At 43.5% G+C, this 19,569-nt stretch overlaps 2 protein-coding genes across 8 annotated transcripts in view; one reads left to right on the top strand and one right to left on the bottom strand.

The window, feature by feature from the left end:
- The window catches only part of LOC147756906 (uncharacterized), an 18,451-nt gene extending 7,940 nt beyond the window's left edge, over positions 1 to 10,511 (bottom strand). Inside the window, exons 1-3 of one of the 2 annotated variants that reach the window (XM_086983142.1) lie at positions 9,918 to 10,511; positions 8,295 to 8,332; positions 4,277 to 4,683 (exon numbers count right to left, since the gene is read on the bottom strand). In XM_086983142.1, coding sequence (XP_086839268.1) covers positions 4,508 to 4,683; positions 8,295 to 8,332; positions 9,918 to 10,036 — 333 coding nt within the window. In that variant the 5' untranslated portion in view covers positions 10,037 to 10,511 and the 3' untranslated portion in view covers positions 4,277 to 4,507. Of the gene's footprint in view, positions 1 to 4,276; positions 4,684 to 7,459; positions 7,974 to 8,294; positions 8,333 to 9,917 lie in introns of those variants that run through there. The other variant, XM_086983143.1, reaches the window with a different exon arrangement.
- Positions 1 to 19,569, top strand: part of lbk (leucine-rich repeats and immunoglobulin-like domains protein lambik) — an 80,278-nt gene that overhangs the window by 45,631 nt on the left and 15,078 nt on the right. Inside the window, exon 1 of one of the 6 annotated variants that reach the window (XM_086983116.1) lies at positions 18,605 to 19,103. The exons of 3 other annotated variants lie outside the window; for them this stretch is intronic. The gene's annotated coding sequence lies outside the window, so the exon portion shown is untranslated. Of the gene's footprint in view, positions 1 to 18,604; positions 19,104 to 19,182; positions 19,565 to 19,569 lie in introns of those variants that run through there. 2 more of the 6 variants (XM_086983119.1, XM_086983117.1) reach the window with 2 other exon arrangements.

Genomic DNA, 19,569 nt, shown 5'->3' with positions numbered 1-19,569 from the left:
TATATAGAGAGAGAGAGAGAGAGAGAGAGAGAGAGAGAGAGAGTTACCGTGATTTGTCCTTTATTGGCCGACCGGACTTCTGTTTGTTGTCTGTAGTATAATGATATCACAAGCGATTAGGTCACGAAAAAAAAAGATTATTAGAGGGCAGGGCCCGTAACAACAATAGCAACAACAACCGCGCTTTGTTTACCGGCAACGGGACCAGACACGGGACACAAAGGAGCGACCCAACTCTAATAGGTAGTTAAAGTTAGTTGAACATGTATGTCTAATGTCTAAGACTTCCAGCGCTCTTATAGGAACGTTTTGAGTTGTCGATCATCAAAGGAAGCTGCCGACCTGAGACTGCGCAGTGACACGACTGAACGTAGAGGCATGGAGAGAAAGAAGTTTAGCTAGATAGACCCTTTTGTTTGTATCGTCGAGATTGCTAGTAAGTGCGCCTGTGTGTTGAATCAGTGGATATATATCGGGTTCCTATCGTGCGTTGAAACTTGTCAATGACCCGAAGTCCAATCGGCTGTGAGCGACCACTTATACTATAGATGGGAGCTCGCATATAAAGATCGTTGGCAGTACCATAACTGCAGGTAAGGATGTTTCCCTCTGCTTGTGATAGGCATCAACGAGTTTTTCGACAAACATATCTATTATCCTTGACATGGCCTTGCGGAATACTCAGCCATATATATATATACAGCGGGCAGATCGTCTGTGTGCTGGCACAATTTCATACTGCTACAGGATATTACGCAGGCGAGTACGAGAGATTCATTCGAATGATTTCCATTAGGCTATGGCAAAACTATTTTTGCCAAAGTATCATTACTAATTCAGTTTATTCACGATAGGATTATGGCTAGAGAGAGTACGCGGTTTGGAAGGCTCGTAGGATTAACCATTAAGGACCATCTTCAATGCTTCGATGATCGCTAGGAAAAATCATGCTTTGTCATATGCAACCTGGTTAGCTAGCTAGCTAGCTAGCTAGAAAGCTAGTTTGAAGCTATAAAAAGTACGCCCGTTTGAGCATATTTCTTGCGCGTCGTGTTTTATGCTACGATATAGGAAGAAGGGCGAAAAAATCTAGGAAAAAACAACGAGTATAGTAAATTCTTTGAGTGAATGTCAATATCCTGTGCATCGACTTCTTCCCCTATTTCTTCAGTGTGCACTACAAATAAAAGTTAATAGACATCGATCGTCGTAGTTGTCAGTGGTTCTTCAGTAACGGTCAATAAGCGAAACAGCCTGGTAATCCAAGAACGAGCTTCGTTAGGGAGCTAATACTATCTCTTGGCGGAATCTTGACGTGAAATCCTAGACGATTACGGCTCATGAATCCGCTTCTAGCCGATTCCTTGTATTTCGCCTGCTTCTTACTTCTCGTTTGTTGCCGCTTAACGGTTAGTTCAACCGCCCCGTAATACACCAGTACATTCAGTACGTAGCTGACCGGAGGCCATCAGGGGGCCGTTAGCTTCATACTGGATTGTTCCTTCATCGCTCTCGAGACGTTGTTGCTGGACCATCGTTTTAGCTTCCCTCTTCTCTGTCTGTCGCTTAGACGCTTCCACATTGCGACGCCACTGCCGTTGGTACCTTGCGACGTGATCTGCGTGGCGTGAGTTGTCATTAGCAGCGTGACTAGCACATTCGTTGCTGGTTCCTAGATGCTGTTTGCGTTCACGCTAGAGGTAAAATAGGCAACAAAAACAACAGTTGATGACCCTTTAAAGCGAGAGTTTTGCAAGGCAGTGTCTCAGTTTTGGTCAGAGGTCGCTCTCTCCTCTTGCACTTGGAATGGTCTCTTACTTAAGAAAAAATTACGAGAAGATCAATTTGGTCCACTGTAGATTGCGCGGAAATTTACTATTATATTTCCCCTGCAGTCTTACTCTACTACAGAACGGAACCTTGTTAAGGCAGCAAAAGCAGAACTGAGTTCTGATTTAACGGAAGGGAGTTATCAATTTATCAAGTAAATTGATAAGACGTATGTATTTTGTATAGGACCAAAATATCGGGAAGTTGGCCATACCTTAAATTTAGGTTAAGCTTTTCGACCGTTGTCATGGTCGTATTTTATGCGCGAAAGCTTCGACTTGTTTCTTAGTCTACGTGTTTTTGCCTAGTTAGCTGCCTGCGTGGCATGAGCTCGCATTCAGCCTTAGCGGAAATGACTAGAGTGTATAAATAAGGTATATGGCGAAAATTTCGTGTTCCCACCGCAAAAAATGTTACATCATTCCTTTTTCGTTCCTCGAGGGTCTCTTTCAGGACACGCTTTTCTGTACCATACGTGTTTTTTATTGTATGGCTGAACAAGCCTCGATATAAGTCCAATTTCTTGACTAGACATATAGTGGTGCTGGTAAGGAGTTGCTCCACCTAAATGAAAGCCTACGAAATATCTGCTTGCCGCTGTCAACTTGGTGTTCTGACAAGTTACGGCAGCGGTAGGGTTGACAAGAACGACAAAATACGGGCTCCGGCGATCAAGCGCTCTTTTACCCGTTATTTACCGTCTGCTACTAGCTGTCCTACAATGCAAACAACCCCTGCCTATATTCAAAAAGGTTGGTTGGTCTTCACTGCCGATCGGTTTATGCTCAGCCTTACGTTTTTCTCACCTTCGAGCTGCCTGGTTTGTCCGTCTGCCGCATATGTTCAAACAAACACTGGCAACTCAATAGCTTCCCGCATCCTACACGGCGCTAGAACAGCAGCAGTCTTCCAACTTATTGGTGTTGTTAGTCTCGGTATCGTCGGTCAAGTTATGCCACTGCCTATCTGTGTTAGCTGACCTATGCTAGGATATTTGTGGAACAGTATTGCGGAACAAAGCGACCAGCTCTGCTTGTCTCGCCGCCGCTTTGTCTTCTATATACACAGCGACCAAGCGCTAGGACAGGACTACCTAGAAGGAGGCCTGAGAAAGTTGTCGCTTTTGGTTTTCAACCGATCAACGGGCCCGACCAAGTGACAAGTCATCAACAGAGATCTTTTTGGCCGCTGGTCTTACGCACTGGTCTCGCTCATCGTTTCTTTGCTGTTTAGTTAACTGGGTGACTGACACATGCTATGACCACATTTCCAGAGTTCCTTTCAGAAGAGACTCATCGAAACGGGACGCATCAGGCCGAGCCTGGGTATGCGTTGTTTCACACTGCATACGTGTCTACCCCGTGCTCTGTACTTGTCACTAGCGATGCAATCTAAAACTTAGTCGAGCAGGGGGTCGGCAGCAGTCCCCGTGATGTCGCGGTGGCGACGTATGTGGCTTCTCCAGGACGTTGTTCTATCAAAACCAGAGAAGAGGTATTGTACGGGATAAAGGGAAGTGGCGTTAACGTATTCTATACAACTGCCCATTCTAGAAGTACAATACTGCACTATGGGCTGTCTTGCTCGCGGCCCGTGCCGCTTGCTGGTCGGCCTGTCTGTCTGCATGAATAAAGACTATGCAAAGGTCACCAACGTCCATCCGGACCGGCAATTTCGGTTTTCTCGACTCGATTGAATCGCGTACGTGTAAGGCGCATGCACTTGTGATTTCGTCTGCCGGCTTCGAGCTGCAATATCCGATTGGAGAGTAAGCGAGAGAGATTAGGAAAGTGTCAAAGCCTGCAGCTGTGCATTGATGATGGCGCTAGAAGCAATGGCAAGAAAAGCGGTTGAAACTCTTCGTTGGATCGTGGAATCCGCTGACTACAAACGAGAAAAATATGATAGAGTATTTTGATAAGTTCGTTCGCAGCCTGTTGGCTGCTGTCATGGCAACAGCTCCTTCATGCAATCAGCATGTAGCTTCCTCAGTTTAAACGAGTGCATAACGTCTAGATCGAATGTCTCGAAAATCGTACTAACAGATTGATAAGGTCTTCCCAAATGTATGGATTAATGAATGCAATAGTCCACTGCATAAAAAATCGTCTAGAAAAATGCGGTCCTCCCCATTCATATGATTACTCTATTTTTCCAGCAGGACAACGTGTATGCTACGGATCAAGTTCATTTACGTTCTTAATATTTTCGTAACAAAATGATACTTTGTCCTTCTATCACACGTTTATAGTTCGACAGAACCGCCAGATCGATAGGCCTTCGGCCTACATTAATTTTTTGACTTTCTCTAATCGTTTTCGATTTTTGTATTTTGCCAATATTGTTGTTGTTGCCGCTGCTGTTGTCAGCCACGTCTCTTATCACACTCTGCTCTGTTGGTGTTATCGATGTTATGTTGTTACTTTGTGGTAATGGTATCGCGTACCTTCTACCGCTGCTGCGACAGCGGCGGCGGCGGCAGCAGCGCTGGCGATGCACCAATGGCATTTCGATGTGAGAAAAATCTTCTTGGGGGCCCCTCTTCAAAGCACAGGGGCACTCGTGTATGGATGATTTAAGCAACAAGCAACGACCAGAGCGAGCCGAAGTGCGTTCCACCCGCGGCATCAATAGTAGACTGAAGTTTCTTTCCCTTTTCGTGGCCGTTCGTCTTCCGTTAACGCTCACTTTGTTCGCCAATGACGACAACAACAATATCGTCACCACCTCCATCGCTGTTACGAAGCGAGCACAGAAGGACAAGCCTGTCCTTCGCTGCTGTGGCTGGGCCTGTTGTTGATGCCGTCGTACTCTTGTCTCTCGATAGAAGCTTCTTTCCCGTCTGCTCCCACCCTGTTGATTTTTATCGCAATCAAAACGAAACCTTTCGATATTGCGTGAGCGTCTCATAAGTGACAAAGCTTTATGGTTAGTAAGACAGACGAGGGATATGCAAACAAGACATGATTGCCCAGCCGATTCTATTTAGGCAAGAGTTAAAAGAGTAGTATACAGGACAAAAAGCAAGAAAAATGCTCATAATGTCGTTGGTAACGGCGATGAGTATTGTCGCCATGATTTCACACGCCCACTGTTTTTTAAGTGAGTACCAGAGAGCTGTTAGTACCCCAAAAATGAAGAAGACGACGACGGGTTCCTTCTATTTAGCTCGAATTTCTCCTACTGAACCATTCACCAGTGTGATACCAAACCATTAACGATGTCGGGACTTCTCAGCTGCTCGTTCGTTGCTTGTAATGCGCCTGTTGCTACTGATCAGAGCCTTCCCCTTTTTAATCACAACCATGTCGAACGAAATTAAGGAGCATCGTCTTGTTTTTGGGCCTTCGAAAAGTCGAAGACAAGCTATTCTTTTATGATACAAGCAGCGTTATTATACCGAAGTGGACAACAGTGAACGCCCATTATATTGTAAGCTTAAACAAGTATTAAATAAATGGGTAGATGCGTCCTAGTTATCAATTTGCACACGCTAGTAAGCGAACATGGCAAATTGATGAATAGAAATAATTCAGACCCATATTAGCAGAATGTATCTATATAGATGATCGTTTAGTGATTATATATATATGGTACGCCAATATCAGGAAGCGGACCGAAATCACTTATTTCGCTAATGCAGGTGGGTGCATATGTTGAAAGCAAACTATTCTGTTGTTTATCTTTTTCATCCGTCTGCCATTTTATTTAGTTCATTGTTGTGATGCTACGTGCGTTGACGCGCAGCTGCAGAATGCATTATCTCTTTTCTACAGTCAGTTAGCAGCGACGGTGGAGGTCAATATCGTCGTAGTAACGCGTGTTATCCGGACCGCCGGGTGTCTTATACCGTTCTCTTCGACAGCGCAGAACGACCCAACAATCAGCGAATGACGTTATGCTGTTGTCTATTACCGACTCATCACACAAATACTTCAACTATATTTACTGCCTGTGTGAGTCGGCCGGTTATCTTGTTTGTCTGTTCCCGGCCTTCCTCGTCTCCCCCATCACTGCCGCCACTGTCGTCGGAGTGTCTCCCTCCGACGCTCGTTGGTTCTATTCGGCTGACGTCAACAAACAGCCATAAGAGACCCACACCGTAGCAAACACTCGCCCATACGCATCGACGCGTACCTCGTCGCGCACACAACCACAACTACTGCGCAGAACAAAATGCGGTCGCCGCCATCACGAGCCGTAGCAGCGGCGTGAATGGCGGTCGCTGTTACGGCGAGGACAACGGCGGCTGCGCGAGCCGCGCTGTCTGTGTGAGTCCGGGGCAGGTTGCATCCGTCTCTTGGAGAGAAACACTGGCTGAATGGACGAGAATGGCTGAACGATTCCACGATTTATTCTTTCGCTACCACTTATCCGACAACGATGACGATAGCGACGGCGAAAGATCAGCGGCCGATCGTCTTCGTAGATTTTTTTTCTGCAAAAATAAGCGTGAAGCTCGTGGAAACTCACTCACTTGAGGAAGCCGGCGGCTTTCCAACGGGTGCCGCTACTCTTCAGCGAATCATCATTTTCTCATATACATATGCATGTATATGAGCATTGTAAGAACTTGTACACATTATTTCGCAGCGTAACATTAATTGAACAGGGTGGAGCGAAAATTAAGTTTAAAGCAAGACACTTTGTTTTAAAATGCTATTGAAAGTTTGATTCAGAGTAGCAGAGGAAACATCGTCGAAGGTTTCAGGCCGATCCACTTATATCACTTAAGACTTGGAACTGGTCAGAACATCCATAGGTACTGTTCCTAAAGAGCTAAAAAACTCTTTAGATGTAAAAGGTACATTTCAGCCGTGGTACATGGTATCAATGAAAATGATCTGGTACGAAAAAAAAACTGAATGGATTAGGAAAGATTACGGTTTTCGGGCAAAATCGTTTGGAGCATCGATAAAGCATATAGTTACGATCAATCGATATAATCCCACGGATCGGAGAACTGTGAATCCACACAGGAACACCACGTAAATTATATAGGTGTTATAGGCAAAGGATTAATTCGATGACTCGTTTTTGGCAGTATAACAATTAGCGCCAACCTCTCTAATTTACAGCAAAAATTTTAACGAAAAAAAAAAAAAAAAAAGAATAAATTTTACCACACATTTAAAAAAATTTCGATTTATGATGGAGAATTCGGTCTTCAAAAAGATGGACCATTCACATGGTATTATCGTGATGAAAACGCATATCTTACAGACTCATAGGCTGCCGAAGAGGTCCCATCTTATCAATAGCTCAGATCTAGCGTCAATAGATATTACTATGCAAGGACACCTTAAAAATGAAGCCTGTACCAGGAAAACGACGACACCGAATTTCGGAGCCACAGTTAAGCAAAAATGCGTCTCCATACCAAATCGTTTTAATCATTAACTCTCTCACCTATCGGAACGGTATTGACCAAAACGGCAATAATTTTCTTAGACATTTTATATATAGTGTTTTGCAATCTAAATATTAAATACATGTAAATAAAAACTGAGATAGTATCTAAGTTATATATATATATGTTGTATATACATACGCATATATGTACGTGAAACATAGCGCCTTCGATATAAAGACAATGAGCAAAAGTTCACGATGGAGGGGCGTATAACGCTAAAAGCGTAGGTCTAAAGAAGCTGGCTGGTCAGACCGTATTATAGGAGCCGCAATTTCTTAGAGATCGTTTTTGCGGGGGCTCGTTGGGCGATCGGCAGATCGTCGTAGTTTGATCGCTTGTGTAGTTGAATCATGGCGCCTACATTCCTAACGAAAATAATAAAAATTTCAAAAGTACCTTAGTTGTCCCATTGTCCTGCCCTTAACTACTTCCGTTACAATATATCGTACTTAGTTAGTATCTGCTTAGTGAGAGCTGGTACGGTGACAGAAACAACGAAAGCACTAATAACAGCAAAAACAGGATGGCTTGCTATTCCCCGAAAGGCTTATGTCGGATTCTGGTGAGCTCGACCCTCAGCAATACAGACGATGGGGGCAACGATATCCGCTTCACTTCTGGCCGGCAACAATGGCGCGCAAACCATATATGAAGATGCGTCCTCTTCGTCCACCTACGCGTTTTGGAAACGTCCGCGTTTGATCAAAGGCTTTCCGTTGTCTAGAGCTCCCTGTACCATATAAAGCACGATAGAAATCGCATTGAAAGTGTCTTGCACCTTGTACAGCCTATACAGAATTAAAGGCCTCGGGCTTTACGCCGAGCACCGTACGTTCGTTGCTGACCGGTCGGTCCCGTTCAGTTGCAACTGAATAGCACAGATTGCGACTACAAGAGTAAACGCGCAGCGAGTGCAAGGCCGGAAGGGAGCCAGCCCTGTGCTAAGCTTTACTGCAAAGTAGGGTTGAGCGACCTAGTGGGGTGGGGTAGTCAGGAATCCGAATTTCTTTATATAAAGAAAATAAATGGCTGCGATGTTATTTATACTCACGACTCTTGCGGCTGTTAACGAAGCTCACGAGGGAAGACCTGCAATCAGTAGTACTAGGTTTAAGAATATTGTTAAGGTTAGGCCGTATCTCTGTGCAATCGAACTACTTAGAATACGGTTGGCTTGAGTGAATGATCGGTATGTAGGACAGTTCGGGTACTGTTTATGACTCAGTCTCAGCTTGGGATAGTTTCACTTATTATGTTGAGAGTACAGACATATCTAATTACGTATTATTTGCCAATTAGATTGAGATCCCATGAATTGGTATGCGGTCAGTAGGTACATGAGAGTTAGCATAAGCTATATATAATTGTATATATGCAGTGACGCAAGAGTGAATGGTGTCTTTTTTTTTTACCAGTGAGGTTTCTTTGATACCACTACCTGTATGTTTTACTTCGGATCCGCTATACAGTATTCAATCGAAAAAGAAAGTGCTTGTAGAAGACAGAAAGAGGTACTTTAAATGTAAGTCGACTACTCTATGCTATCAAAATTAATTCAGTAAAAGCGAATTTCTTCTGCAATAACTGGGATTGCAGTAAATGCATGCAGACCCAGTTATCGGTGCCCATCAAACGAATCTCTTTATCACATCGAAGTAACCTACGCTAGTAGAAGTAATAATTGTACTAGCAGTAGTTGTACTTGTATACTGCGCGCCGCCCCCCTCTATCTCAGGCTTTCTTGTCCTCGTGACAGGCCGTTACTGCTGCCATCATTGTCGTTGTCACAATCTTAGCGTCGTCATTAGCGAAACGCTATTGTTAGGATTGTGGTATTATCATTATGGTGATGACCTCGATTCGGCCATTCTTCGGTCGTTGCACCTCGCTGCTGCATCAGCCGTCCTCCTTCTCCCGCCGTTACTGGGATCAACCTAGCGATCGGCTGCTACTGCTGACTCGCTTTCTCTCCTCGTTAACGGCTTGACGTGTCCAACAGTGGACTACGTAGATGATGGCGCAGCGCAGCCAAGAGCCATTGCTGCGGCGTCGGCGTCACACAGTCTGTCGGGACGGAACAGGCACGACCACGTAGACCCAATCAAGCCTAGGGAACGAAGCGTAGCGAGGACGGTGTAAAGAACTGGTGACAGGCTTTCGCCTTCTTGTCTCAAGGGCGGCAATCGGTTGATGTCGATGGCAGTGACGACGACCAGAATTACTGACAGCGGCAGCGGCCATAGTAAAAGTTAAAGTAGATGATCGCCACTTGTTTATTTATTTGTGCATGTTTGTCGATTAAGCTGAAGCGACTGGCAATGCTGTTACCCTGTAAAGTCTGATCGAATCAGTCTAGGAGAATAGGTCCAGCCATTAGGATGTTATCCCAAAGGAACATTCCCTGAGGGAATTAGTTGATGGGGGGTGTATCAGTAATGAAAAATGGGTTGTAGTTCATCTTATTGTCTTAGACAACAGTGATCGTTAACGACACATGATAGTTTCGCACATGACAGTTGTATATAAGCGAATATCGCGTATGGCTATTGAAATGTATACGTACTGGTCGTGAAGTGAATTTCGACAAAAAGTATCATGGCCACTCTACGACCTTAGATGATTGTTTGTAGCCATTTTCACATGTAGGAAACAGATTCTATGCATAAGATCTTACCAAGTCATAGTCATTCCGTGTGGGACTTCACAATGGGCAACGATCGTACGTTGGTGAACGAAAGCTAAATGTGCATGAGACTCACTCGAAGGAACACAGGAGCTCACAGCTACAAGCATTAGAGGATCTGGCTGTATGTTCGAAAATTCTACAGGTAGGCTCCGTGCCCAATTTCGATAGAGGAGTTACGTATGTAATGACGGTCTGCGTAACGGCTGGATAACTATGGTCCGCTGTTTACAAAATGGTCGTCAATGGTCGAGAGGCAATGTACTAGTTTAGCGTAGTGGGAAATCCTAATGTGGCTTGTTGACGGCGAAGTTAAAAACAGCTAAGTAATACGAGTGACTAATTAACCAACTGGCAACATCTAAGTATAGTATGACTAGTAATTGGAGAAATTGCCTTCGTTTTTCAAAATGAGCAAGGTGGAAATGACTTGACGCACAGGTTATATACTAGATCGCTCATACCCGAATGGCCTTCCGTCCGCAGATTTGAATTTACAGACTAGTTGATTGCTATTCAATTGATTCAGACTGAAACCGTGTTATTTACCGTGTCGCTAAATCATATATAATGAATGCAATACTACATTTTAGTAAGCCCGCACATATCGAATTGGACCATTTTCTCAGGTTTACAGGTAAAGCAGAAACGGCGATGTCCGCGACGGGAAGGGCACTGGTTCAACTGGCAGTCGCTCGGTTGTTCTTGGAGTTCACCCTTGTGCTCTGAAGGAGTGGAGCACCTCACTGAGGAAAATAGCCAGTAGCCCCAGTGTGCGATCGAAAGTAGAGAAGAACACGGCAACTGAAATTGGCAATAATGTTGGTCGTGCTGTCACCATATGTTGTCGAGGTGGAGCGACTCACTTGTAACCCGCAGTCGCTTGAGTGTGGCACAGAAGGTATTAATAAATACAAACACAAAAAAGGCACATCCGAGAAGAAGTAGTTGGTGGCCTGAAGCGCCTGGCATGCACTATCTGGCAAAAAAAACCAGGACTCGAAATTTGCACAGCCGAACGACTGGAAAAAAGCATATTCGAAAAATAGCACGACGCTAATGGTAAATCGCGTGTGCAAAGGCCATAGTCGTAGCTTTGTCAGTGAGCTCACATTCATTTCATACAGCTGCTACTACTTGCACAGCGCACACCGATCAGCCTACGTATGAGCCCCAATGGTCAAATTACCCTTTTATTGTTGAAACGGACGAAGACGCTTACCAAAACTGTTTCCCTTTTAAAATTTTAACTAAAACGCACATAAATATAACGTATGACATGTAAGTACTAACTGTTCGTCTGAACGAAGAAGTTGCTAAGATTACTATTATTATAAAACACAACTGATTGCGAGACCGATTACAAATCTAGGAGTTGTCAGTCTCGACAAATATTTTGAATAGGGCGAAACAATGGAAACGTCAGAATCACTGTGGGAAATTGAATAGCTACATAGAGGCAAGATGGAGTTTCGCCATCGTCTTTTCGAAGAAGACTTTTCGCCTTCGTAAAAGCGATGTTTAAGCGAAAACACGTTAAATAACAAGGCAGGATGTGGAATGGAAATAGGTGCCATTGCGACAAAAATTGAAGAGCGTCGCTCTGTTTCTTTTTTTGTTGTAACCGAAAAAGACAAACGAACAGAGGGGCAGCCGATTAAATCGAATCAAACTGGGGCAGAAGGGAGAGAACAACCGCTATATTCGATGTTCCTTATCGTTCTTTACTGCTGTTTGCCTCCTCTATTTACGTCGGCTCTGTGTTAGCACAGCTTCTACGATGAACGATTTGCATTACGCCGGTTTCTCCAATGTCGTTTCTAGTGCGATTCAGCTTAATAGGCAAAAAGCTGTTATTACCTCTGCATGTTTTTGTACCAGTTAATATTGCGAGAAGATTCTCTCTATTATCAAATTACGTTACGCTAAGTCACCTAACCGCTATTAGGTTCAGCGGACAGAATGAAGGAACCTTCGTTCGTTCGAAGCAGACGAACTTAATATACGGGATTAAGATCATGGGTTTCTTGCTAAGCATGGCCGCGATCCGCTTCCGCTAAGTTCCAAGTTCTGCTCGACCGGTTGTCGATACTAGATACGAAATCGATTTTGGCCTCGTGCTTTTGCCGTTGTTACTTGAAGACAGTATAAAATACTTTGTTTGCCGCTCACTATCCTCCCGCCTGTACAATTGTGATTTATCATAATATATTGAGGAGACTGTCTCTGAATCGACATTTATTTATGTACATAAACATACGACGAAAACGTCTGTTTGTGCTTGAGCGTGTTACTATGGAATAGATACCGGTATCTATTTGATTATGCTCTGCTTCGTAAGGAGTCGCAGACAAAATCAGGCATTTCGGAACACCGCGACAATTCTCTGCTGGTAGCTGACTCACCAGATTAACGTGTGATGTCAATTTACCCTCCACTAGCCAACGTGCTAAACGCCACTATCGCACACATATACAAGCAGCCTTTAGCAACGCAGGGATAAAAAGCATTACATCATAATTTTCCTCACCTGGCCAAAGCAAGACAAACAAAATCTACGAAGGGATCGTGGTAGCTGTACCTAGTTTTATCTAGTTATGGACAAGTAACATGCAAATATGTATAGATTATGTGTAATACCCATACTTGTGAGGAGGGCTTCTTTCGTTATGAACTTGCCTCGCCCCTTGGTTCGGTAACAGCAGAGAAGGATAAGCTTCATATTGTCTACAGGTTAATATATTATTAGATAATCCTTTTAGATTGACAATATCGGAAAGAAGTAGAGGAGTCTTCATGTAAGGAAGAAATTGGTTTTTTTTTTGGGATGATAACGAAATCAAGATGAATGTGAAGATATCTACATGCTTGCTTCCCGGTTATGTCCAAGCTGAACATCTGATTCGCTGCTGTGGAACGAATAGTCTCTTCGGAGCCGGAAAAGTGGCCTCGTAAATCAGGTAGAAACCTGTCAACTGAATCGAAGTATCGGTCCTGAAAAACGTTATGCCGCGATAATAATATCAGTCATCATAGAATTCAAACCATTTGCGACTATTCAGCTATAGGTAGACCCCGATAGTTTTAATGAATCAGCGTATAGGTGCTGTTAATGACAAAACGGCCTCAGATTATTCGTACTTGATACGAGGTACTACAAATCTCGCCGCTAAATCACAGAAAACTAAGATTATGGATAAACAGTTAAGCAATTCAAGCTCAAAAAATTTACAAGATCTCTAGATTTAACATCTAGAGAATGCTACGAAGTACTTACGAAGCAGCTGTTAACGTATTTCCTACAGTAGTCATCAATGTAACCCTGGAACATATCTGCACTAACTTGATTAGAAGGGGAAAAAAGGACTGCCTTTATGTTTACCACATCACGTTAGTTGAAGGTTTGATTTCTTTGCATATTGACTGGGAGAAAAGTGGGTCTCTTTTTACAACTTCGGTCGCGTTTAAGCCCCAGAAATCTACCTAACATCACACGGATGGGGGCGCGTAACTATTCAACAGAAATAGTTCGATCCAGCCTAAACGGGAGTTGATTATAAGCCTCAAAATGTGAATACAGTTGACAGAAGTTGTCTGATCTGTGTTTCTCTGATTCTCCGCCATTGGCGCCGGTAATGACGATGGCCGTATCCGATGCGGTGACTCTAGCGAAGATGTTACTGCAACAGCAATCGTCAAGCAGCCGTAAAACGATAATCGCCGTCTGTGCTTACAAATGTCACCGCTGTTGTTGTTGTTGTTGTCGTCGTTGTTGTTGTTGTCGTCGTTGTTGTTGTTGTTTGTCCTCACTGCTACTACAGCCACCGCTGGCTTCTATTGCGTTTATGCCGTTAGCGTTCCATGATTTGTCCAAATGGCTGGATATTTTATTATTTGCTCGTCGTTTTCATTCCGGGAAGTACTGGCAGGTATGAAGGGATGATGATCTCTCGGTCCTTTGCCGACGTTGATCCAGATAAACGACAGGCATGAACTATACACGTGAGAGGAAGTTCATGTATTGACAACAACAACAACAACAACAACAACATTGTTTCTTGTTTACGCATACAGGCCAACAGCGATTTCGTTGGGCAAACCCTTGCTGAATAACAACCAACAAATCATTCTTTATTTCACGGAAAAGCTGATTGAGTCACCGGCTGCACTCACCGAAGCTGAGCTCTGTATCTCAGTATCCGGTAGCTAACTAGCAGGTTCCACTATTTACCGTTCTACGGTCAAATAATATTGTTTGCTTTGATGTTATTGTAGTAGCCGTAACAACACTATGATCGTAGAAAGCTAGCGTCCGACATAATAATGTTAAGCGTCAGATCGGACAAATTTTTATTGCAATTTTTGGTCTAATTGCCTATGCGATACATGCATCTGTTAATTGAATCAATATCGAATGCTATACATCTGTTGTCTATCTAAACGCGGTGCTCCTTTCATTTTCTATTAGTAATATTATTATTACTAGTTTACATTAACAAAAAACCATGACGGTGCTAGCACACCGTCCCTAGCGTTGCAGAGTTCTTTGATGCCTTTGTATTTACAGCGATAATAGTGCATACTGGATCGATCGTTTGTTCGCAAGCCCTTAACGTCGTCTGCAGTTTATAAAGTCGTTCAGCATATGTTATCTTGAACAGAAGTTTCTATAGAGCTACCGACCAACTCTGGATTTCGATTGGGGCCATTCCTAGTGTCCAGACTGAGGCACACTATGACGATAGGGTTCACTTAGTCGCATTCACAATAAGCAATTGTGGCTTTCTTCTATTCCGCTTAGTCTCGATGCTTGTTGTCATTCGACGCTCGTCGACCAATCGGCAACTCAAACGCTCAGCTAATTGATCGTTGGTACTGCCTTCAGAGCTGACAAAGTGCCGCTATGTCAAATGTATAATACTAACCAAAAGCAGCTGATAACAGGATGAATAACTACTGCTATTTCTATTTGAATTGACGCGCCACTGTAAAGAAACACAAGAGCGCCATTCTCGCTACGCTCGCCAGAACAGATCTACGACGAGAATGATTGAGCATTCCATTTGTCGCATGCAGGACACGCTCAAAGGAGTTCAAGCAGTTGTAACGGTAATAACAGCAATCTCGATACAGTGGCCTTACTAATGTCGGCCACCGGGCGTAACGAGAAGTCCCGTTTCTTAGTTTGCGCAATGGTTTGGGATGTCGTTACCTTTTTTTGACAACGACGCCCTGTCACGGCAGTAACTATGATAACAATAAGAAGAGAGCTGGCTCATGTATGGCTGGCAGGCCACGATATAACCCACTTCTCAACCAAGAGCTCGATCCTCTAGTCCTGGGAGCCTCAATCCTGCAAATGTGCCACCAGCACGTTGTCATATCTTCATCTAAATTAGAGAGTGGGGGGGATGTCGGTACAATTTTGCTGAGCAGGCACGCCGTGTCGAAAGCTCAATTGCAGATACTGCACATGAGTTAACGTTTTGCCCATCCGAGGAGAAGTCATGGGTCCTGACTGAGCCCCGCTGCGTAGAAATGTTCATGGTTGCAACGGGAAAAGGTAAAAGCAGATGGAATACTTCATCTTTTCTGCAATTCTGCGAGGTGTTAGTGTCCATGCAACAAGAAGCATCTCAGTGATTGCGTTACGATGTGCAATGATGCACTGTTGCACATACACGCTAAATAAAAAAAAAATAGGTTGATACATATATAGGATGGAAAAAGTAGATAGGTCGATGCACCGACTAGGCATCGATGACGGCAGCAACAACAAGAAATAACACTGCAATGGAAACGGTGAAATATAAACATACTACACTTCCAAAAGAGGAGAAATGTCAACAGTTGTCCTTTTTTTGTGGCAACAAGTGCGTGTTCATCTGCCATTCATGCGTGTAGACGAAAGTCGGTTCTTTTTAAAAACAGCAGACTCCCCTGATGAATAACAGTGGATCGTATTCCGTGCAATAGAGAAAAACAGTACAGAGTCTGTGAAGTAAATTGATGCTATCCAAAGATGTATTAACGATAATCTCTTTGTTTTGGTTGGGGCGTTAATGACGATTTTTGATGTGGGTAGGCGTACGGATTTTTGGATCAGTCATGAACAGCTCACGTCGTATATAATGTGTTACACGATGTGGATCATGAAAGTCAGTCAAATGCTCTCTGAGGACAATTAACTGGTGTTTTTCGCTACTCAACGAGATTTTCCTCTGAGAAGAACTTTTTTTATCCTCGATATAACAATTAATTGTAGCAGTCATCGCTGACTTGCTCGTCAACCAGGATATTCGGCTATTATGACTAGAATAGATAGATCATTGAATTTTCGGTGGAAGCTCATGAGTAGAATGTGGTACTCAGCGTAAGCGGCACGTTATGCTATAGTACTTCTTCGAAAACAGCGTCAAAGAAGTTTATTTGCACGTTCGAATCACTGCGCAACTATGGATAGGTGAAGCGTTTGAAAGGCCATACGCCTTCGAGGAAGAAGGCGTACGAGAAGGTGTAGCACCCGATTCGCTGCTCGAGAATACAGACACGTCCACGACGCACATGGTCGCCGAATAACCCAGATTCAAACCTGTTCGACTGCCATGCAAAAAGCGTTATTAAGCGCAAGCTTCGACATAACAAGGTCGGCTTGCTCACTCGTACATTTATTAAGAAAACGTTTGCAAAAGAACCATCGATACAAGTCTGTGAGCGGTTTAGGTACCGAGTGGAAACTGCAGTCGCGGTAAATGGGTGGTTAAATTGAATAAACATGATAATCAGGAGAACCACTTCTAGCACATGTGAAGACGTTTCGCTGATGTACCTATTTTTGTTTGGATATAGTCTTAGAAATAAAACATAATACAAATTTTCAATTCAGATGCGCCATACATATCTGCTTAATTTTGTGTTCAGTAGATGCACCAGTGCTTATTGTTCTATGGGCCTCAACAGCAATAACGACCAACTGCCTTTTGGCTATTGGGTTTTTATGTCTTATGAAGCATTCAAACCGAAAACTATATGAGCCTTGCCCCCAAATAATACGTGACGCAGAGTTCCAGTGGGTGATCTTTTGTCGCAACACAACACAACATTATGTAGCGTATACAAGTTGACTGCCAATCCTTTCAGTCCATCTAGGCATGTCCTACACCTGCTCAGTGTTTTTTCTAACAGAACGAAACAACGATAGCGGCCGCTGCATTAGGTGATATTCTGTGACGTGTGCATCTGTGGCTGACCCCTCTTTCAGAAATGAGAAGATAATAGAGAACGATTGTCGCCCTTGATCCCCCCTCCCCCGTTTTCTTTTTCATCGATATTTGATTTGAAAATAAAAGCCGAACTAGTAGAAGCAGCAGCAGCAGCAGCAGGCGATTAATGGTACCGAAAGATAGTCGATATGGGCGTTGGGGAGCGATTTAAAGCTGGGAAGTCGCTAGAATCGGACTGCGACCGACTATAAGCTTGAAAGTGGATGATAAGAAGTTCGCCGAATGAAAAAAGATCATTCCTCAATTGTCCTTGCTAGACCCGTGTGCGGACAGATCGAGTATCACGACGCAGGCGCAGGACATTATTTGCCCGACAAAACAGGAACAGTGAGGCAGCAGGGGAAAATTGGGACACCATCTAATGGGTAGACCTAATGGCAGAATGTTTATGCTGTTCCGTTTTATGAAGAAAAGTAGGACATCTGAAGGGTGTGACGGGATTGTCGAACGAAACTGTCTTATACCCAGCTGTAGGGAGGTATACATACGTGGTCATGGCTGATGGCTGCTGACTACTGATATGACAACACTTTGTCCACATTCTTCATCGTTATTTTTTTTGTTCCTCTGCGTCCATTGTTACGATGCTTTACTTTTCTTTTCGATGCAAAATAGGACGAAGCCACTGATGTTGCCTCTGGGAACGGCTCCAAATAGTTTGTTCGTCTGTATGAGTTAGTTTCTAATATTACTTACGCTGTAACTAATGGCATATCGGTTTACTTAGAGAGCAGCTGCAGTTATAATATATCTATGTGTATATAAGGTCTGCACCAGCTATCTGGATAGCACCATATAAACACTGGTTAGAATTAATCATGTTTCTACCACCTAAGAAATTGCTTTGTACTGACAACTCATGGTATGTGGTCTCATTGATAAAAACGAGATAATAGAACAGGCCTGGACGTTACCCCAAGGATAGTAGCATGCTATCTATGGGGCTCACTCCACTCTTTATGTCAGCTTTACTCTTGAAGGGCTAATTTTTGGGCACGGATTTTTCCACCTTTCTAACTGCCTAACACCGTAGGATCCTTCCATCATCCGTATCCACTGACATGAAATGCATGGAAATAGGTCTTTCGTATCATCATACTACGACGCCCTTTCTTTTACATAACCGTAAGTATATTTAATCCACGCATACCAATACTAATCCACGGGAAAAGAGTTCAGAACGGCAGGTATAGCAGGAACAGGACGACTTCTTTGGGAACTGGTATTATTGAGAATTGCTAAATCTAAATGATTGTTCTTAACTAAAGGTGGCAAAGAACAGAAAAGTACAAGATAAACAAAACTGAGCCGGAATATGTAGATTCGACCTTAGAAAGAGAAACAGGTACAAACAAATATGCAACACACGAACGTTTTATAGAAAAACGATCAAATACTATTGTCCTGTATCCACTTACGGATCATTGATATGTTGGACAAAAGTGAAAACAATGAAGAATAGCTTTTCGACAACAGCGGTACCTTTCAATGATGCTGGAGCCTGGAGGATATCTACACTAAACCAAATGGCAGAAGCTATTGTGCAGATAGATTGTTCATTATCCCGAAATTGGCTGCAGAAACCCAAGCTTCGAAATTATCTATATGTTTCGAGGTTATGCCCGGCATCGCAATTAGGCAACAGCCGGCTGGCTGCAGGGACGACGGAAGTGTGTCTATGTCCAGATTCGAATCTAGACCAATACTTATCTCTACGAATATCGAGCAAATACGCGGCGCACTAAGCTATTGCGCGGATTTGATCGAAGGACATATACGAGCCTATGTAATCCTGTGTATCTGTGTGTTTGGATTAGCGGTGGTGTCGACATCGTCGAGTAAGGATCGTGACAGGAACCGTTTGCGTCAGTAATATTGCCAGCAAAAGTGTTTGGTGTGTATTTAAATGTCGCATGATGTATTTATGCCAGTCAGGTATTTAGAGCCTGTGTGCTGCTGAGCTTCGAGTTGAGTAATTTATGGTGTGCTTAAACTTCGTAGTGTGGATACAGTGCGACGACTATAGTTATGTTACGCGAAAGATGCATGTGGCAGCAACGTGACAATATGGTTGCATCGATAGCAATGGCATTGAGACGCAGCTAGCTACATAATCTATTGGAAGCAGAATCTGTTCTGACAGGGCGGTGAATTTTTTGTCCCTGCGAAGACTCCTATTATAAGCGAAAGTGAAGTCTAAGCTATGTTTACAGCGTTGAAGCCTGCTATTTCTATGAACACGATAGGCTGTGCAGTCTATGTCAAGCCTACTTGTTATTAGTAAATTGGCCCGTAGTACGTCCTACCGAATGCGTTGGGCTGCAGCATTTTCAGTAACATTCTCCAAGATTTTCAGTATT

This window comes from Varroa destructor, unplaced genomic scaffold (assembly GCF_002443255.2).
Source record: "Varroa destructor unplaced genomic scaffold, Vdes_3.0 BEIS01000003.1, whole genome shotgun sequence".
Lineage (NCBI taxonomy): Eukaryota > Metazoa > Arthropoda > Arachnida > Mesostigmata > Varroidae > Varroa > Varroa destructor.
Note: the sequence above shows the minus strand (reverse complement) of the source record. Positions and strands in the feature narration are given on the sequence as shown.